The sequence below is a fragment of the Helicoverpa armigera genome, chromosome 8 (assembly GCF_030705265.1).
Source record: "Helicoverpa armigera isolate CAAS_96S chromosome 8, ASM3070526v1, whole genome shotgun sequence".
Taxonomy (NCBI): Eukaryota; Metazoa; Arthropoda; class Insecta; order Lepidoptera; family Noctuidae; genus Helicoverpa; species Helicoverpa armigera.
Window position 1 is genome coordinate 4,366,072 of NC_087127.1, and position 19,497 is coordinate 4,385,568.

The 19,497-nt window shown below is 35.7% G+C and overlaps 2 protein-coding genes across 3 annotated transcripts; both read left to right on the top strand.

Annotated features, from left to right (window-relative positions):
* Positions 1-98: 98 nt before the first annotated feature.
* Positions 99-7,761, top strand: LOC110383697 (G-protein coupled receptor Mth2). 2 transcript variants are annotated; one of them, XM_021344509.3, is made up of 8 exons: positions 99-641; positions 1,473-1,650; positions 1,762-1,947; positions 2,034-2,112; positions 2,445-2,626; positions 3,378-3,528; positions 4,082-4,258; positions 4,423-7,761. In XM_021344509.3, exons 1-8 carry the CDS (start codon positions 228-230, stop codon positions 4,601-4,603), a joined length of 1,548 nt encoding a protein of 515 aa, XP_021200184.3. In that variant the 5' UTR covers positions 99-227; the 3' UTR covers positions 4,604-7,761. The 2 variants fall into 2 exon arrangements, with proteins under 2 accessions (XP_021200184.3, XP_021200185.3); XM_021344510.3 differs by lacking the exon at positions 1,762-1,947.
* A 620-nt stretch (positions 7,762-8,381) lies between these two features.
* Positions 8,382-19,079, top strand: LOC110383284 (E3 ubiquitin-protein ligase RNF25). Its single transcript, XM_021344057.3, has 7 exons — positions 8,382-8,542; positions 8,614-8,920; positions 12,238-12,456; positions 13,012-13,128; positions 13,573-13,695; positions 14,018-14,172; positions 14,684-19,079. The coding sequence occupies exons 1-7, from the start codon at positions 8,520-8,522 to the stop codon at positions 14,736-14,738; spliced, it is 999 nt and encodes a 332-aa protein (XP_021199732.2). The 5' UTR covers positions 8,382-8,519; the 3' UTR covers positions 14,739-19,079.
* Positions 19,080-19,497: the final 418 nt, after the last annotated feature.

The window sequence follows — 19,497 nt, forward strand, 5'->3', positions numbered from 1 at the left end:
CTTAGTAGTTTGTTCTTTACCCATTAGGTCACCGCGACTTTCTCATATCATACCTAAATGCCCCACTACCACAAATGTTATACAAAAATAACTAAAGGAAATTAGAATACGCTGTTGCGTAGTTATAGCGGTAGAATAATAACGTATTTAACTGGGCTGTGAATAGGAAAAACATAAATTAATAAACCCAGTGTGTGATCTAAAAACAATAATGTTAATATTCTGAAATGGTTACGTTGAAAGTTTTTTTGTTATTGTTCCTAACGTGTGCTGCAGAAGATGTGGATTACAAGGCTACGTGTACGAGAGCCGAATACAGAGATATGGACAACAAGCTCATAGACAATGTAGAAGAATATTGCCGTAATAAATTGTGTGTTATAAAGTGCTGTGGGGATAACATGCTGTTAAGTAACCGCGAAGTTTGTATGACAGAACAAGCGCTTCAGAAGAGAAATCCAAAATACAGTAAACAGATCAAAGAACAACACGATTATAATAAAATTAAATTATATACTAGACATGGACATGGTGTAAAGGAATCTACAAAAACGGCAAAAGATATAGTGTTTATCACAAAACAAAATTACACTCAGTGCTCCTATGATATGAGACCGTACGCCGACTTTTATATACTAGAGGTATTTTCACTTAATCGTATATTATTTTATTACTGGGCTAATTCTGTTTTTTTTTTGTCTGAAGATAATGAATAAGTAAGTCTCTGGGCTTCCTGTGATGTAGCCTATGCGTTGATCTGTCAGTCAGTCAGCACAAAATATTTTATATACCTACATAGATTTTATAACATTATTACAATTCGATCAATTAACATGTATGCAACCAGACATTTTTAAATAAAAACCCAAGAAATGATGCTTTGACTAATAGATCACTACAAATTATCTAGTTTAATCTGGAGTGTTGGGCTATTACGTAAAAATAAAATTACCAAAAAATAGGTGATAAAAAAAACCGGTAAACGGACGGAACAATAAAAACGTTTTTTTTTTTTAATGTGATAATATAACAATAAAATTGGGTAGTATAAGGTGGTAAACATGTTTATATTATTGCTTAAAATAAGCATAGGAACACAAATTCTAAAAACATTATTTCTTTTTTGGGGCAATCAAGGCTAAATGACGCACATTGGTATCAATTTAATCAATTTTCACTATCGCACGTTAACATACAATCAAATTATAAAACTTTTTGAAATAAAAAGCAATTATTACAGACTGATTAAATTTCTACCAATTTCAGTAGTCTTAATTTTCAACATAATAGTTTTCCTTCAAAGAACAATTATATCACGGGTTAAAAATATTGGACAATTTACCGGTTGAAAGATATTGCATGCCCTAGATCAAATAAACTATTTGTCGTGTTACTTCTTTCAAATATTTAACAATCCTATAGCATTCCTGTTAACAAAAAACAGTTTTCATATTTTCATTCATGTTTTACAGGATGGGTCGGGTAAAGCTCAAAAAAAACATGAATCAAAAGCTTGGTACGACCTTGGCAAACTGGAATATTGTGTGGAATACAAGATATATTATCATAACAGGACACAGTTCTTCATCATGAGAGAACCTTTTCAAGACCCAGACGGGGCTGAAACGAAATCTATGTATGCGTTAGTAGGTCAGTCTAAATATATGTATAACATCGAGATATAATGTCCAAATAATATAAAGTAAGTAATATTATAAAAAAAGGAAAGATAAAAGATATAATCAAAAATATATTTTTCAGGATTCAAGATATCACTATTTTTCCTCATATTGACGCTATTGGTATATTGCCTGTTGCCCGACCTGCAGAACCTTATAGGACTGATAATGATGGCGTATATTACTACTCTCATCTTCGTCTTCTTACTCAAGTGCATTATTATCCTAACAAACTCATATCAAACACGACTTTTCTGCAAAATCATATGTAAGATTCTTATTTCTTAAGGCTTGTTTCTTTGACTTATAAATGATGGCGAGTTTTAGAACTAATTTGCAATTTTATTTTTGTAGCTGCTATGCTGTACTTTTGCGCTCTATCTAGCTTCTTCTGGCTCAACGTGATGGCATTTGACGTTTATGTGTCACTAAGGTACGCTATTTTGATATTTTTTTTTCAAAATCCCTTCACGGTTTTCCTGTACAAAATACGCTGATGTTGCTTAATTAAGCCATAATTATTACCTGTTAAAAAGAGACTGACATTTTGAAAAGAAATCGTTGGTAATTGATCCTATCTATGCTTTTCTATTTGATCCATACTTCAAGGGACACCCCCCTTATACTTGTAGACAAACAATCCGATATCTAAAGGTGTCTTCACAAGAGCCCCAATATTGCACCAGCTGCGTATTCTCGGGCAATGAGTATACACGTAATGCCTATTCTTTTCAAAGCTTAAAATTCATCTTTTCTATCACTCAGCCGCCCCCGGAGCAGTCGTGGAAGTAGTAAAAAAGTTAAATATCGCAAGTTCGCAATGTACGCAGTATACGCTTTGGGAGCTCCACTGCTGGTAACAGCCATAGTAACGGTACTGGATAACATTGACGTTTCTGAGCTTGCGATTGACCCGACACCGCCCTTCGCAGACTGTATGGCTATAGGTTTGTATCACCCCCTGATTTTTAGTGTAACGACAAATATATAGGTAACGCAGGTACACTCAGTCACAATCTAGCAAGCTATGAAAGACTACTTGTGACGGTCGTCATCAACAACGATGATAAACTCGAAGCTGCGTATCCTCGTAAAGGCGAAAATACGTGACTTCGAGTTTGATGAAAGCGTCAAGAGTTTTCTTTCTGTCTCACACAAAGTAAGATCGATCGACGTAAGAATGAATGAAAGTAGAAGTGTATGAACGACGTAGGAGTTTGTTTCCAGGACCATTCTGAAATTGAGAGTTACCCGATTGTCTGCCTACTTTGACCACTCGCTAGAATTTTATCTACAGTGCAAGAGCATACAAATCAATACTCGGTGCATGCGCGCGCAGTTACTTTGTTTGCAGTTTCTGATTTGTATCGAAACCAAAGGATACTCGCAATGCAAAAATAACCTTTTTTATATTTTTTAAAACGAATGCTTTATTTAAGTCATTAAAGTCTCATAAGGATTAAAATCCCACAAAATTTCGCAGTCCAAGGAGCATGAATTTTACAGCCAAAACTTTTTTTTAAATTCCTGCTGATATTATCTGGGGATAAATTCTCGTCCTCGTCGTTTTCGTTAAAATAGATTTAAAACAGCCTCGATTATTTGATTTATTATTTCATGTACTAGGTACTCAGGTACTCTCTTGATCTAGATCTTGACTAGCTATGGAACTCTCTTGATCAACGACTATTTTTTCAGGTGTTGCGGTTACTTATTACTTCGCTGCACCGATTGGAGTATTAATTTCAATTAACATCATCTTATTCCTAATGACTGTCTATAACATTTGGAAGATATCAAGGGAAGTAACTAATAACCCGAATTCGAAGAAGAGTAATCAAAATAACAAGTAAGTCGTAAAGTTATCTATCTGGATAAAATATAGCCTGTGTTCACCGGGGATAATGTAGCTTCTCAACATTAAACAATTTTTCAAATTGGTCAAGTAGTGTCGGAGCCTATTCATGTCACACAAACAATCAAATCTGTCCTCTTCACAATAGTTTGACGAATATTCTTGTTATGAGTTATTCTTATAGTGAGTTCCCTAAGTGGAATTCTAACGAAACATCGTGGTAAATCTAACTTCAGGCACGGTGTGCGTAAGCGCAAACAAAAAGGGGGTGAAGCTTGCGCATAATGACTGATACTTACCTACCATATTATTCATTTATTATGGAACTTTTTTTAAATCTTTTAATAATTACAGTTACAATTAGAATAATTACAATTAGAATATAGATATATTTCAAATAAAGCTGGTTCATTAATAAAATAGGTAGGTACCTACGTCTGGTAGACAGAAATTGATGTTGAAAACATAAGAACGCAAGCACCTAGTTATACCTAGTAGTACTAATTTATTAATTGATCGTTAAAACAAAATGTTCTTTTCTCTTTAGGTTTTATATATGCTTAAAATTATCTCTCATCATGGGAGTGACCTGGATGCTGGAGTTATTTGAAGGGAAAGGCATATTCATTTTCATCTTGCTGAATACTTACAACTTATTAACTGGCGCTTTAATATTCTTTTTATTCGTGTTCAAGAAAAAGATATTTGTTAAGCTGTGTATCAGGTGAGTGATATACTTACCGTGTGACCATACTTTTTCTTTTAGACAACTTTTATGAAATAATGACACGCAAATGATCTGTGAATTAATCGAATGTTTTGCTGATAAATTAATTAATTAAGTAAAGCCCCGCGATTAAATATTAAAGGCACCTATATCTGTTCCAGGTTTAACATAGACCATGAGTGGGTCCGAACATACGAGCCTTCCATGCGATCAAAGAGTGGAATTACTAGATCTACAAGATTATCAAAATCCAAGAAAAACTCTCAAATTAAGGAAACTGAAACTGTTTCTATGATGAATGAGAATAATTGTACTGCAAATGAGGAAACTTCTACCGTTTGAAACCATGTTTCGGATACACAGTTTCTGTAACATCTCGCAAATGCTACCAGGATTATGTTCCGGAAACTCTGCCGTCCACATTTCAGAATACCGTAACAACATTATTTGTTTCAGATTATGTTTCTGAAAAAGAGTTTATAAACAATTGTTGCTTAATGAATACGTGGCTTTAGCAAAACATCGATTCTTATGTCATCTCCAAAAGGGTTTGTCCAGCGTCAAGGTTTTACACATGATCAGACAAACAAAAGCATGCTAACGTTTCACGTTAAATACTTATAATAGTAATAGTAGTTAGTAAGAACTCGTCCTTTTGATTTTATCTACGCTAAAAATTAAAAATAATTTATTTATCAAAAAGGTTTACGGTGACCCTGAAACTAGGCTATTTACTGTAGGTATAAAACATCAGGAACATCTGTGTGTGTGTGTCTGTGTGTGTGTGTGTCTATGTGTGTGTGTGTAGCTATTTTCAGTAGTCCCTCTTCTGAGCGCTTGAATAATAGATTCCAATCGATGTCATGGAATATGATCACAGTATCGTACAGTATCGTAGATTACAGTATTTTAGCGTTGTCAAGATTTAAGACATCATTCAAGCACAGTAAGAACAAAGTTGGACCAAGGGTGCAGCCTCATGGGATCCCGAAATTTATCGGTAGAAGTGTGCTAGAGGGATCTCCAATCTTGCCAAACTATCTCCTGTTAGATAAATAGCTCCTAAACCAGTGTAGTAGAGTGCCACGTAAGCCTATTGCTTCTAGTTTAATTATGAAGGAGATCAATTGGCATCATGTCAAAGGCTTTGGATAGGTCAAGAAAAACCTCTGCGGTGTTTTTTCCTCTTTCCATATTTGATGCAAAAGTGTTTATTTTGACTTTATGTCAATACATTTGACCGCAGAATTAGTACCGTTTTGGCACAGGACATTGCTCCGCGATAGGTTATTTGTGTATTTCCTCAATCACTTCCTTGTTTTTACTTGAATTTGCCATCTAGGTTTGGTTCGGATGGGATCAGTGGCGGATTAACCCTATAAGCACAACAAGCACGTGCTTGGGGCCCCTGTTCTCCAGGGGCCTCCATCCTCTGCTGGCGTTTCATTTTATACCTACATTTTATCGAGATTCATCCACAATATACCCGAAATCACAAGGCGCGAGCAGTTCGGGAGTGACCCTTCATACACCCCCGCCTCTAAACTTGATTGGTCGCAGTGCTGTTGATTGTTGTACGATCGCAGTGATTTTTTTTTAAATTGTGCAGTTGTTATACAATTTTTTTTCGGCTTCTACTCATCGTTGGGCAAAGAATTAATAGGCAACGATAGCGTTCCGAAGTCGCTATCGTACAGTCGTTGGGAAGCTCACGCTGTAACTACGAGTGCAATATAACAAACATATCCGAAAATTTTGGATGCTTTAGATCAGTGGTCCTGGTGGTGGTGGGCTGGTGGTGCCTGGAGGCATGCCAAGTGGTCCGCGGACCACCGGTTAAGTCCGCGGACGTTGTTATCGATCTTACGTTATCCATCTTACTTGTCCAACAGAAAGAAATGAAGGTTTGAAATGTAGCCCTTTTACGAAATTTTAGCTCTGAGTCTTAAAACATTATCAAGATTTCCCGCTCGCTTCGCTCGCGTTTTCAAAAACTATATGTCCTCGTTTTTACATTTGTCAACAAATTAAAAGTTAAGTACGTTTGGGCTACATTGTACGTAATTTTGGTTCTGAGTCTATAATAAAAATAATTGAAATTTCGCGCTCGCTTCGCTCGCGTATTCAGAAACTATGTGCCTTCGTTTTTGCATTTGTCAACAAACAAAAAATTAAGTACGTTTGGGATAAATTTTACCTCCGTACGAGTCCGAAAAAAAAATTCGCGCTCGCTTCGCTCGCGCATTTAAAACTACATGTGCATCACGCTCGCTTCGCTCGGTCAATTTCTTCAACCTTCTATTTCCATTTAAGTAATAGGGGGTCTACACAGGCTCTGTGCTTAGGGCCTCGGATACTCTTAATCCGCCACTGGATGGGATATTCATATTCATATTATTTATTTGCATTCCTGGACCCTGTAGGGCACAGCAAAATAAAATAAAACTTACAACTAACATTATTATTATTAAATCTATGGAAAAAATATATATATATGAAAATCCAACAATTGATTTATATTCTTATAGGAACAAGCGTGAGACTAGACAATAAGCTATATACTTAGGTACAATTAATAACATGTATTTGCTAATAATATAAAAGAAAAAATACTGTAAGGTCGAAAAGTGTGATGTGTTGTTATGTGGCGTGTTGTGTGTAGACAATATCTTTATCATTCAAGTATTCGGTTATCGAGTAGGCTTTGTTGATGAAGATGTTTTTGAGTGCGCGTATGAATTTAGTTTCGCTAGTTTCATTTTTTAAAGAATCTGGTAATTTGATGTATATTTTGATAGACATTACATAAGGGGGCTATTGGTGGATATTGGTTTATTTGTTGTGTCATGGCAAAAAGGCACCCCTTTAGGTGCTCCAACCAAAGCACCGTACCACGTCGCGTAGCGGAGGGCAGACTTTTCCCCTTGCACGTGTTGTATTAGACAGCAGTGGGACGATAAAAAGGCTGTACCTAACAGTAACAGTAGGTAACAGTGTTGTACGAGGCGTGAATTCTATATAAATTGTCATACTTGCATACAAAAGTAAAATCTGTAAAAAAAATATTGAAATTACCACCGAAACTTCAACATACATAACCCATCGAGTTTTGTTAATTAGTAACCTAATTTCCCGGGAGATGTCGCTGTAAATTGGGATTTTTTCGAAGTTCGAGATACTGACCCTAGGCTCAGCGTGGCCCGACACGGCCTTGGCTGGTTTTTATTTGATGGAGGATGTATTCTGGCTCTTATGTGTGCTCAGATAGGTAAAATTAGATACAACGAAGTACCTGTACCTACTCTACTCATCATATCATTCGCACTAAAAATATAAGAAGGTATAAAGGTTACTACAGCGTCGGCAGCCTAGTCGGCAACCGGCGAGGTACCTACTCCCTATTATTAAATATAATAATTACCTTCACCTACTGTTTAATTCGGTTTATTATAATTTATTATAGGTATATTTTATTGAAGTAAATTATACGAAATATTGTTTTTTTTTTATAACATGTTTCCTTACACTTCAAAATAACCAAATGAGTGTTATATTTTAAACTATGTATAGGTACTGAATTTAGTAGCGTTTTGTAGGCTCATCATTTGTCCTCGATATCTCAGGTTTTCCATTATCAGATCCTCCTGACCTAACCAAATCAAAGTGACAGTGGGACCAAACTGAAAATTAACTCTCCAGTATAAAGAAATCGTTTTCCAAAACGGTCCAAGTGTCTCTAAGAAATCGAGTAACAAAGATGAAACATCGAATTGAGTTCTTTAGGAAAGATTGTTTAAAAAGAAACATAAAGGAAAATAGTAATATTTTCGACGCACAACACTACCAACAATTTCAAATCTACTAAATTATTTATTTGGAAATTATTTTAACTCAATTTTTTAAATCTCCGTTTAAAAAACTGTGTTCATTAACATCAGTAAAAAAAGATTCAAAATTAAAGCCCTAATGATATATGATTCGCATTAAATAAATGCTTCGCCGTCGAAAAACTTATAATTTAAATTTTAGTAACCAATTTAATCGATTGACGTAATAATCGACTAAGGAACACCAAACGTCAGACACTGGGGTTACAACCCTAAACTGATATTTTTAATCTATGGAGGTCATGATTGATTTTCGTCGCGAATTCCACTGAAATCCCAGCTGTTTCGTTGCATTAGCTGCACTGCGCCTGCCTGAACTGAATGCACCCCTGATTCCCGGGCCGACCTAATAGTTTATCACTTCAGTCAATATGTCGTCCATCATGGATGAAAGGTGTGTAATTTGTTGTGCGGAACGGAAATATCATTTTTTGTGCAAAATTATTGATATTTTGCATTTTCCAGAGTGACTGACGAGATTGAAGCTCTGGAAGCTATTTTGATGGATGATGTGGTGATAAAACGAGTTGGAGACGTGCCGCATACTATCGAAACTGTCCTTCACCCGTCGACGGGCGATGATATCGACCAGCAGTACGTGTGTGCGACCCTGATTGTGAAGTTGACGCCGGGCTACCCTGACACCAGCCCGGAGGTGACGCTCAGGAACCCAAGAGGCCTGGACGACGAAATTTTGACCAACATTTATTTACAAATCCGCGAAAAACTGGCGGATTGTCTTGGTCAACCTGTTGTTTTTGAACTTATTGAGGTAAGTTTCAGATTTTTTTTAACAGTTCCTAGAACTTGTGCTAATTTAGCGCGTAGTACGTTAAGGGACCGGGATCTTGTATTCTACTTGAATGAAAATCCTCAAGAATTTTTAAATTTATTTATTTCTTGGACTCAACAATTTTTATATCAAAAAACTATTATTCAAAAGAATGATATTTAAATTTCTATCTGATAAATAATAAATAAATGATAAATAAAATCTGGCCTCAAGCAGCGAGGGATAAAGAAAAGTGGAAGGCTTTGGGGGAGGCCTTTGCCCAGCCGTGGGACAGCACAGGCTAATAAAAAAAAAATAAATAAATAAATAAATAAATAAAATTATTGTTATCCAACCTCTACAGTAACTACTCTATGCCTTACCGAATCATTCAGGTTTTGGAAATTAAATATCTTTTTGACGGCTTAGTAAACTAAGATTTGAGCTATCATTGTGTAAATTTATTCTAAATAATTTTATTGATAGATAGGTCTGGAAATACTGAAAGGAATGCAATACTATTTTTTTTTTGTGTCAATTAGTAAGCTAGCCCATTGCATTTTTTTTTAAATTTCAACTTATTGTTTATTGAGTAAATAGCCTAGCTAGAGTATATTATCTTTATGTACCCCTGATCCAACTAGCATAAATGAAAGATGGCTGATAACAGGGATCTGTCTGAAACTAGGTCACAGGTAATGTTCTAGATACAAGCTCAATTTTTTTTTTTTTTCGAATAAGCCTAGTTGTGAAACTACTTTTGAACAGAAAATGTTGACTAGCCAGAGTGTAACTCAAGACTTGGATATTTTTCATTACAACAAACATAAAAATTCCTACAAATGGCCAATTTTTGAGTTCTATCACATACAATCTGACCAAGATATGTTATGTAGACAGACTGACCTTTTCCTCTGAAAAATTAAATAATCTGACTCCACTTTGCAAATAGGCTGTCTTATTACTAATATATCACTGTATTTGTTAACTAACAAGAAGCAACAAGGAGGTTCTCTGTTTCAATGTTTAGGTACAAGTTTTTTTTTTTTCGTAAAACATTGGTTATCTACGGTGTATGTTCGCAAGAGGCTAGGAAAATGGTCTCATCATCATCCTCCGAGCCTTTTTCCCAACTATGTTGGGGTCGGCTTCCAGTCTAACCAGATGTAGTTGGATACCAGTGCTTTACAAGGAGGGATTGCCCTGTCTGAGCTCCTCAAACCCCTTACCCGGGCAACCCAATACCCCTTGGTTAGGCTAGGAAAATCATCATGCTTAAAATATTTTATTCTACGTTTCTCACACATATTCAAAGGGAACAAATATAATGACCACCATAAAATGCTTTGATACCCTTAGTTTTGTAACCAGAAATATCTACTGAACACCAGAAAAATAAAGTCTAAAAATGTAATAGTACTAGCTATTTTAGTCACGACTTCACTTTAAATTGTATTCGACCACCAAATTTAGTAAATGATCACCAACTCTTGACGACCAAATTAATGTATTATTTTTGCCTAAATAAGTCACTGTGATTGCCATAAAATGTAGGCTTATTACCGAATAAAGTATTATAATGCCATATTAAGTTATGTGTCCGGCTTGCAATGCATGCGTGAGTGTCAGCATGACGAGTGACAGGGGAAAATGGAAGAAAATGACATATTGCGCCGACCCCAAGTAAAATTGGGAACAGCGCAGGAGAAAGAAGAAGAAGAATGTGTTTCTCAATACACTCCCTCGAAAACACACTCTTATCGCACTGTTTAGAGCAGTGGTTCTTAACCGGTGGTCCGCGGACCACTGGTGGTCACTGGAGGCATTCCTAAGTGGTCCGCGAAGCTTAGCTTCGCGACGTTGCTATACGTTATCTAACTTAATTTTTATCGACTTATAATTGCGAGCGGGGGTTTTCGCATGGACGTATATCGGTTGTGTCGTACCTAGTCCCCCCATTCATGAAAATGTATGTTTGGGCTACATTTTACGTAATATTTGGACTTTGGTTGAAGTCCGATAAAAATTTCGCGCTCGCTTCACTAGCGCATTTAGAAACTACATGGGCATCTTTTTCTTTGTTTGCATTTGCTTACCTACACAACTGCCGACATGCGTTTAGCTTTGAGTAGAACTGACCCAAAAATTCAGTTTTTTTTTTTTGATAAATTATAAAGAAATGAGTGCTAATTTAGGTAAACCGATGAGGTGGTCCCCGGTAAGACGAACTTTAGTTAAAGTGGTCCCTCATGTCAAAAAGGTTAAGAACCACTGGTTTAGAGGCATGCAATAGACAATTTTCCACCCTAGTGCAGGAAAAGGGTCCCCATAATGTTATTACATTTATTGTATCAGGCCGAACTTATTTTTTTGGAGTCAGTTTACTTAAACAGGATAGCAAGATGTAAAAACTTTGATTATCATTTTATATTAAAACGCTGGTATAATTTTGATGATCATTTACTACTTTTGGTGATCATTTACTACTTTTGGGATAACAATGATTTATTTGGACTCATTTTGCTTAAATAGGATAGCAAAATTTAAAAACTTTGGTTTTAATCTTACTTTAAAATGGTGGTTTAATTTTGGTGATCATTTACTATTTTTGGCTTACGCATGATTTATTTTGGAGTAATTTCACTTAAATAGGATATCAAAGTGTTAAAACTTTGGTTATAGTTTTACATTAAAATGCGAGTTTCATTTTGGTGATCATTTACTATTTTTGTCTGCTATTTGTTACTATATCTGGTGATCAGTTAAACATAAGCCATATTCAAATGCTAACTTGATTACACATTCTAATTGGGTTTATGTTTCTTTGGTGTTAATCCATAATTTGGAAGCAATTATGCTTTAAGCTCATTACTGAAACCACAAAAATTTGTTTGTATCCTATATTTTTTTTCTTATAACTGGATTGCAAAACAGCAGATCTGTTGATTTGCTTATTACAAATCTTAAAATAAGATTTGTTGAATGCAGAAGTTATTGTACAAAGTTACAAACTATCAAATGTTTAAGTTTGAGACTAAAAATTTTACTTTAACTTAACATAAAAAATAACCCAACTTATTAACTTGGGAAAGTCATAGATTTTGAAATCAATATAATCAGTTGTTTTCCTATTAGGCACATAATTTACTTAAGACTAGCCGTTTTCCTGCAGTTTCACCTGTGTTCAGTGGGAACTAGCGCCCATACAGTATCTTTTTTTTCAAATCAATTCTGTAGTTTCGGAGCCTTTAGGGTACAAACAAACAAAAATTGATTCCTCATTAGTATATTATTGTAGAAAACAATTCAATTTTCAGCTTATTCGTGAATGTCTTACGGAGAGCAACTTGCCGAGCGGTCAATGCATGATCTGTCTCTTTGGGTTCACGAAGGGGGACATTTTCATCAGGACGGAGTGCTACCACTATTTCCATAGCCACTGCTTGGCTCTCCATCTTCTTAGCAGCCGGCAATACTATTTTGAGGAAATGGAGAAGCTACCTCTTTGGCAGCAAATGAACAGTCCACCGTTCAAGGTAGGTTCTTACTACTTGATTTTATTTAGTTAGGTTTTTAACAGTTTTTTCCACATCAATATGCTATTGCGTAACTGTATGCTAAGCTGATTAGCTATGCTGTTAGGCAATATTTATTTGGACTTCTCTTCAACGTCACTTTTAATACCTGCTTTTAGTGGCAAATCTTAATAAAATATAGTTCCTAGCTCGCCATTTATAAAACAGCAAGTAAAAGTTTTAAGCTATTTTATTACATGTGTGATTATGGGTGTACTCTGACAAGCTATAGCTATGCAAGAAAGTTCAATAGTTGCATAAGCCATTGAAAATTATGGGCATTATGGTACTTATGGTATCAGCAAGGGGATGAACAATTATTTGGAAAGTCTTGTATCTATCAGAGAATGAGTTTCAACCCTTACTTAGTCTGGACTTTATGATAAAAAAAAAAAACAAGACTCTAATCAAATAGGTTTATCTTTAGCCTTCTTGCAGTTTCAACAGATCATCTGCTATATAATATGTAAGTAAATAGATATATTATGAAGAAGTTGATAATTTTGATTTGTATAGGAAATCTGCCCGGTTTGCCGCGTACAGTTGACCATCGAGCCGTCGAGCTTGGCTGGTGCCCCGCCGCCAATTTCTTCTGCCAACGCACCACCATTCATGTTGACCGATGAAATTAAAGTAAGTGTTCACATTTATTCAAGTAAATTTGCAAAACATAAGGCGTTTTTTTTTTAGTTTGTCAAGTGATACAATATCACTACATAGTATAAAACAAAGTCGCTTTTTTGTCCCTATGTCCCTTTGTACGCTTTTTTTAAAACTACGCAACCGATTTTCATGCGGTTTTTTTCAATAGGTAGAGTGATTAAAGAGGAAAGTTTATATGTACATATAATAACACTTTTACTTTGAGAACATGAAGACATAGCCAGGTAGAATAATCTACTGGTTTATTACGTACTATTTTGCACAAATGCACTTTAGCATTGTACCATAGACTAAATGGGAAATTGATAGTGTTAAATTCTCATGTGACTTTTTAAACTTTTTCCGTAATATTTTTTTCAACACTATGTTATTTGGTAGGGAAAAATTTTAAACACAGCACCGTTTATGTTGAAGGAGCTGCAAGCTAAAATGGCCGCTCTAATGGCGTACCAGCTATCCAAAGGAGGCATCATTGGCTACGGCGACTCCGGACCACCGCCGCTGACCATCACAACACCTGAGGACAATGAGAATAATGTACTTGTATTTTATTTTACCTACTATACTACCCCATATTATGTACTATGTTCCCCGCGGTTTCACCCACGTCCCGGGAGATCTTTTTCCTACAATCGGGAATTTATATCTTACTAGACTGACTAGACAGGGATCCACAGCTTGAATCTGAACAGCTTTAAATAATTTAATTTCAAACTATAAATTTAAAACCAAATTATAAAACATTCAGCATATGTTATAAAAACCTTGCCTACCTGTAAAAGTATTATTTAACTACCTAGAGGAGATTCTTATAATGAAATGGTATAGCGGTTTTAATACATCTGCATCGTTTAAACAGGATAACTCCGGATCTCATGGCGGATCGCAAGATGCCGACAAGGGCAACAATGCGATTATCAACAACAACCGTCAGAACGGCAATGGCAACTCTTCGAATGACAACTCTGCTCCCGGATCTCCTGCTGGTCGCCAGGCTTACCGCGGACCCTACAGGTAATGTCATAATTATTAAAAACACCACACATTTACATGGATTTCTGTATCTCCTAGTGGTAATGATATCCTTGTGAAACGATATGTTAGTAAATCTCGATGAGATTTACCTAACTTTAGAATAATGGGGCTGGTCCTTTACCAATCAATAAAACTATATGGCGATAATATGGAAGATATGTTTTGTTTCTGTTAATATTAACGTAACGCCTGTCATTTTATCGAGTAAGCTGCAAGTTGAATCAGTTCACAAGTCTGGTACCAGAGTTTTCTCAAATCTTCCTGAATACATTCGTGAACACTTGTGCCCTCCTAGGCAGCTGTATAGCACTCCCTGACGATGCAATTTCCTGTCGCCGGGCGGCTATGTGGTAATTTCTAAAATCATCAAAGCGATTTCAAGATATCAAGCCCAGAAAACCGTGCTCGGCAGTCGCGCTTGCGATCTCCGCAACCAACGCGGTCATGTCAATTTTACGTAACATCATACAAGTGTAAAATTTATTAACAGGGGCTTCAACCGGCGCGGCAAGCCCGGCCGGCGGGGCCGCGGCGCTGCGCGGTGACCCGTCCCGGGCATCGACACGCCTCGCGCCGCATAGCTGCGTCCCTCACCCACCGACACACACAACGCATTGAATCTTGGACCACCGGTACACTCTCAACGTTCCTTGCTACAGTTGACAGCTGCTGTCACTCAGTATTATCACTTGAAAACTGACAGCTGTCAACTGTCAACTAATCATCACATCACACGTCCTCTAACGTCAAATAATTACGCGTTTTACCCGACCGCGTTCGAAATTAACGTCTTTTGTATTCTGTCAATAATAATCTTTTTAAAAGATTTTATCGACATGGTAGAAAAAAATAAATTTTATTATCATATTACAGGGTCTAATTTGCTAAAACGGACTGAACAGCACCTTTCGAGACTGACGATTTACCCTAGTTGCCCCATCTTTGTTATATTTTTAAACGCGCTGGAAGCGCTTTCTCCTGTGATTCTATACCATATCGATTGGACCACTGACCTCTATATATCCCTACTGAAATTACGCCCATTTTGTTGCAAGGTTCATTTGAAATGTTATCCGTGATTGTGGCCCCCTTTCAGGCCAACTATTTCCGTTAAGGTACAAAAATTTACTGATATAAATTCATCACAAAGATTCTGGTTACAGTTAAGTGCCAACTAAGCGACTAAAGCGCTAACGTGGCCTGTTTAGGCTTTTCCAATTTGGCCCGCTGCAAATTTTGTAAGGCTCATGTTAACTTGTCCATCCAATTAAAAACGAATAATAAATTACCAAAAAAACCACTGCCATTGTGAGTATTCACTAATTAGGATACTTTACAAGTTGTTTTACACAATTTTTATGAAAGAAAACTAACGAAATAGTAGATCTGAAAGGAATCTTATACCTCACAATTTATTCTCTAAGTACCTTCCAACCTCTCCCAAATACTTTAAATCGGTTCTTGTTTTTAATTTATCCATTTATGTATGGAAAATCGTCAGTAGATGCTACATTTTTGATCGCCAAAATTATTACATAGAACTCCATCATCAAAATTGATTCATCAAAATAGTTTGACATTCAAAATTCGGTATAAAACGCGTAACGTGCTTGACGAAAGTTGATTTACACTTTGATAAGTGAGTAAATTTTATAGCCAGCATCACAGCCCAATATCGAAACTTGGGACTGTATTTTATTGAAAAAAAGAGGTAGTTAATACCATGTCTCACCAACCAAAAGACTTATCCTCTTAACACATTTACTCGCTCGAATTAAAGTGTAGATAAACAGGGCGTACCAACCAAGATTCAATGTAAGGCATACTCTACACGACAACAGATTTCAAAACAATTTGCAGATGATGTCGACTCGGACGTCAATCCCATATTATCAGACGAGCTTTTGGCACACGAGATTATTAAAAAAGGAAAAATTCAAAAACTGTAATGTCCACAGGTTTTTCATAGAACATCTGAAATTTTCACGATCCATCGATGAATATAACGGCCGTATATCATCAGGTTTACTGGATAAAGAGCGAACAAGAAATAACCATGGTTATTAGATCATCAAACTAACATCATTATACGTGGAACATTAGTACCATATCTGATAAAAATAAAGCTTGGGTGACCGTGTACCAAACGCTCGTCTGATACGCAACTACCAACATCTAGTTGCCAAAAATGGGATGGCACAAAATAATAATAATAAATGTAATAGTCGTTGAATGTACTCTTAGCTTAAGGCACGTTTCTGTGACGAGTCTAGTCAACATAAACTAGTATTCCACATAAATAAATTAAATTCATAAATGTAACTACGTGTCAAATGTTTACGTTGTTCGGTTAATTTATTGCATGAAGAATAAGATATGTTATTTGTAATTTAACAGTGTTTAAGAAAGCAATATGGTAGCACAGCGCAGGCGTGAATTGCTGACATATTAATTTACTGTCGTAACTTGTATACAGCTTTTTTGTCAACAAAAATTGGGCACCGGTGAGACTCAAACATCACTCACAGAGGCACTATAATCTTTAACATCTGCAGCTATACACTCAAGTGTCTTGCTTTACTAAACATCATGAAATTACATAGAGTACTTAAAAACTCTATTTGTGCCTCCCTAGACTCAGACTCCACTAAAGCGGACAGGAAAACTTAAACAACCAATAGATTCGAAGGAATAGAAGGTCGTTATTGAAACATCTCGTCTCCGCCCACTCAGTGGTATACCTTAGCGGAGCAATTCTATTGGTCGTTTAAAAAGTTCTCCGCTTTAGTGGAGTCTGGGCCTAGGGATCTATAAGAACAACATTCAATTGGAACACAACTGACATCTCGTGAACCAATTCTGTATACAAGTTAGATACACATTGTAAGTTCTAGAAAATTCTAGATCCATCACAGAGATGTTACAACTACATTTAGTAGAACACTGTTCTATACGTACAAGCCATGGAGTTTCTTGCCGGTTCTTCTCCATAGGACACACTTCGAACCGTGCGATTAGTTAGATCTTAACACCTTTTCAAATTATAGATGTTCAGACGAGAGACATTGTAAACGTGAGAACTAAGAATTAGTCGTAAAAACATCTCGACGAAAAAAACAGCTCTTAAAATATCCAAAGTTATTCATCAAATAATAAGCCACAAGATACCAAAGAGAGTCCAAACAGAAAACTTGTACCACCTTCCAACCAAGTTAGCAGCAAGAATAACATGTTGGGGCGCCATTTTCGATCACTTGGGCAAAGAACCATATATGCCATAGACATCCCACCTCGAAGTTCGAAACGTTCGTCCAAAGAGGTAATAAAGGTCGTCCCTTCAGCTCGATATTCTCACCATACCGTGTCTCTCGTAACTGCAATAAATTGACCGAATAATAAGTCGTTAAATAAGAAATAACATTAAGCTTACCTGTCTTAGAATGAATAAGATTTTCATGTCATGACAAAAACGTGTTCTTTTTATTTTCGTATCACGGGAGCATTCCCTATTGTTTAGATATATAATTTTATCGTTAAAATTATTTTATGTACAAATTAGTTTTTTTTTATATTTATGATTACAAATATTTTGTATGAGATAAATTAATTGTTATTTTAATTTGAATTATATTTATTTGGACATGATATTGTACTGAGCGGATGAAAGGGCAGCGAAAGAAGTGGCGTATGATTTTAGATTTAGGTTAGACCTACTGATAATTTATGAATTACATTTCCTTACGAAGGTTGTGTTGTAATCTCTTAAGATTTTTTCTTAAATACATAGATCTGTATTATATATAATATATTGCAATACATGCCATAACCAGATTCTAATAAACATTAAATTTCCGGACAGTCAACAAAAATATGTAAAGAACAAAAACTTTAGTAATATTGTAACAGAAACAGATAAAATTAAACATTTTCGGCAGCTACTTAATTTTCAATTTTATGAACTGGCCAATTGTCGTAATGGCTAATGTATGTGGACTATCAAAGTGGTATAACGGTTGGTTTTAAGTCAAATAGGGGATGTCATCGGTAGGCCAGTATAAAAATTAAACCAACCAAGATATAGTGTAAAACATTTCGGATAAAAATAAATAAGATAGATCAGTCCACAAAAATTATGCTATTATGAACATGCCGTTACGAGGCAGTACTCTAGTACCTAATTACTATATAATTTCTACTTTAATTTTACTTTAATTAAAACTTGCCATTCACTTAGATTAATTTTAAATATTCAATTTATTTTATATAGTTTGTTACTTTTTACATATTTTACATTCCAAAAATGTTTCTGTATATAACATGAGATTATTTAGAAATAACTCTTTTAGCTATTTTTGGAGCGGAGTAGATTTGGGAAGAGGGAACGTACTTATTCTGCCTAACTTTATGTTTCGTTGTGAATATTTCGAAAAAAAACGTTACAATATTGGTTATTTATTCTATTCGCTTATATTGGAATAGTGTTAGTGCATGCATAGCATAATTCTGGCTTTTTATGGCGCTTATTAGCCAAATAGATTTAAGGATTTGGGATTATCAGGGTTGTCAGGTACATAAGATTTGCAAAAACAATAAAATTGACTAGTAAATTAATCTAATCTTGGTATAAATGTACCGGGATTAGCCCTAAAAGGGAAACAGGTAACATAGTTGGGACTTAAAATTGTTGGCGCTTTTTCAGGCTTTTTATAAAATAATATATCTGGCTTTTTCGAGACTGGCAACCCTGAGTGAGAAGCAGTTGGTATCGGTCGATGAATTTACATCTTTGACGATCGACATGATTCGGTACTTGTCAGTTTTGTAATCGTAATTTTTATCTATATGTAATTTATGTGTAGTAATTACCTAATAAAACTTACCAAAGACATTCGCGTTTTATTTAACCCTTACTACTTTTACTTCGCATACACAATTTAAATTGAAATCGCAACTCATCCCTTTCACACCGGCCTTCCACTCGGAAAACCCGCCAGTAGGTACGGGACACCTTACATACACTCGGCAAATCTGCCAGTGTGAAGAGGTTGTAAGTAGAAAAACTTACTATTGTAGAAAAAGTAAATTTTCCTATCTATGATGACGAAATACACAATATTTATCCAGATTTGGGTACTGTAGTGTACAGCACACATCAACAAGCCAAGATACATCCGTATTTTTTAGCTCAACATTTTATTAGTTTGAAAGCGTGAACTGTACCCGATACGGATAAAACCTTGATTTGCTTCCGATAGAAGTAGTTATTTGCATGTCTGACCTACACGCTTATGGACACGACAGAGA

Bases quoted from the DNA above. Each gene is read 5' to 3' on its own strand.
- LOC110383697 (XM_021344509.3), top strand. From the start codon at position 228: ATGGTTACGTTGAAAGTTTTTTTGTTATTGTTCCTAACGTGTGCTGCA. The intron at 1,948-2,033 runs GTAAGATTCTTA...TTATTTTTGTAG, and splicing joins ACTTTTCTGCAAAATCATAT to CTGCTATGCTGTACTTTTGC. The intron at 3,529-4,081 runs GTAAGTCGTAAA...TTTTCTCTTTAG, and splicing joins AAGAGTAATCAAAATAACAA to GTTTTATATATGCTTAAAAT.
- LOC110383284 (XM_021344057.3), top strand. From the start codon at position 8,520: ATGTCGTCCATCATGGATGAAAG. The intron at 8,921-12,237 runs GTAAGTTTCAGA...TTCAATTTTCAG, and splicing joins TTGTTTTTGAACTTATTGAG to CTTATTCGTGAATGTCTTAC. The intron at 14,173-14,683 runs GTAATGTCATAA...ATTTATTAACAG, and splicing joins GCTTACCGCGGACCCTACAG to GGGCTTCAACCGGCGCGGCA.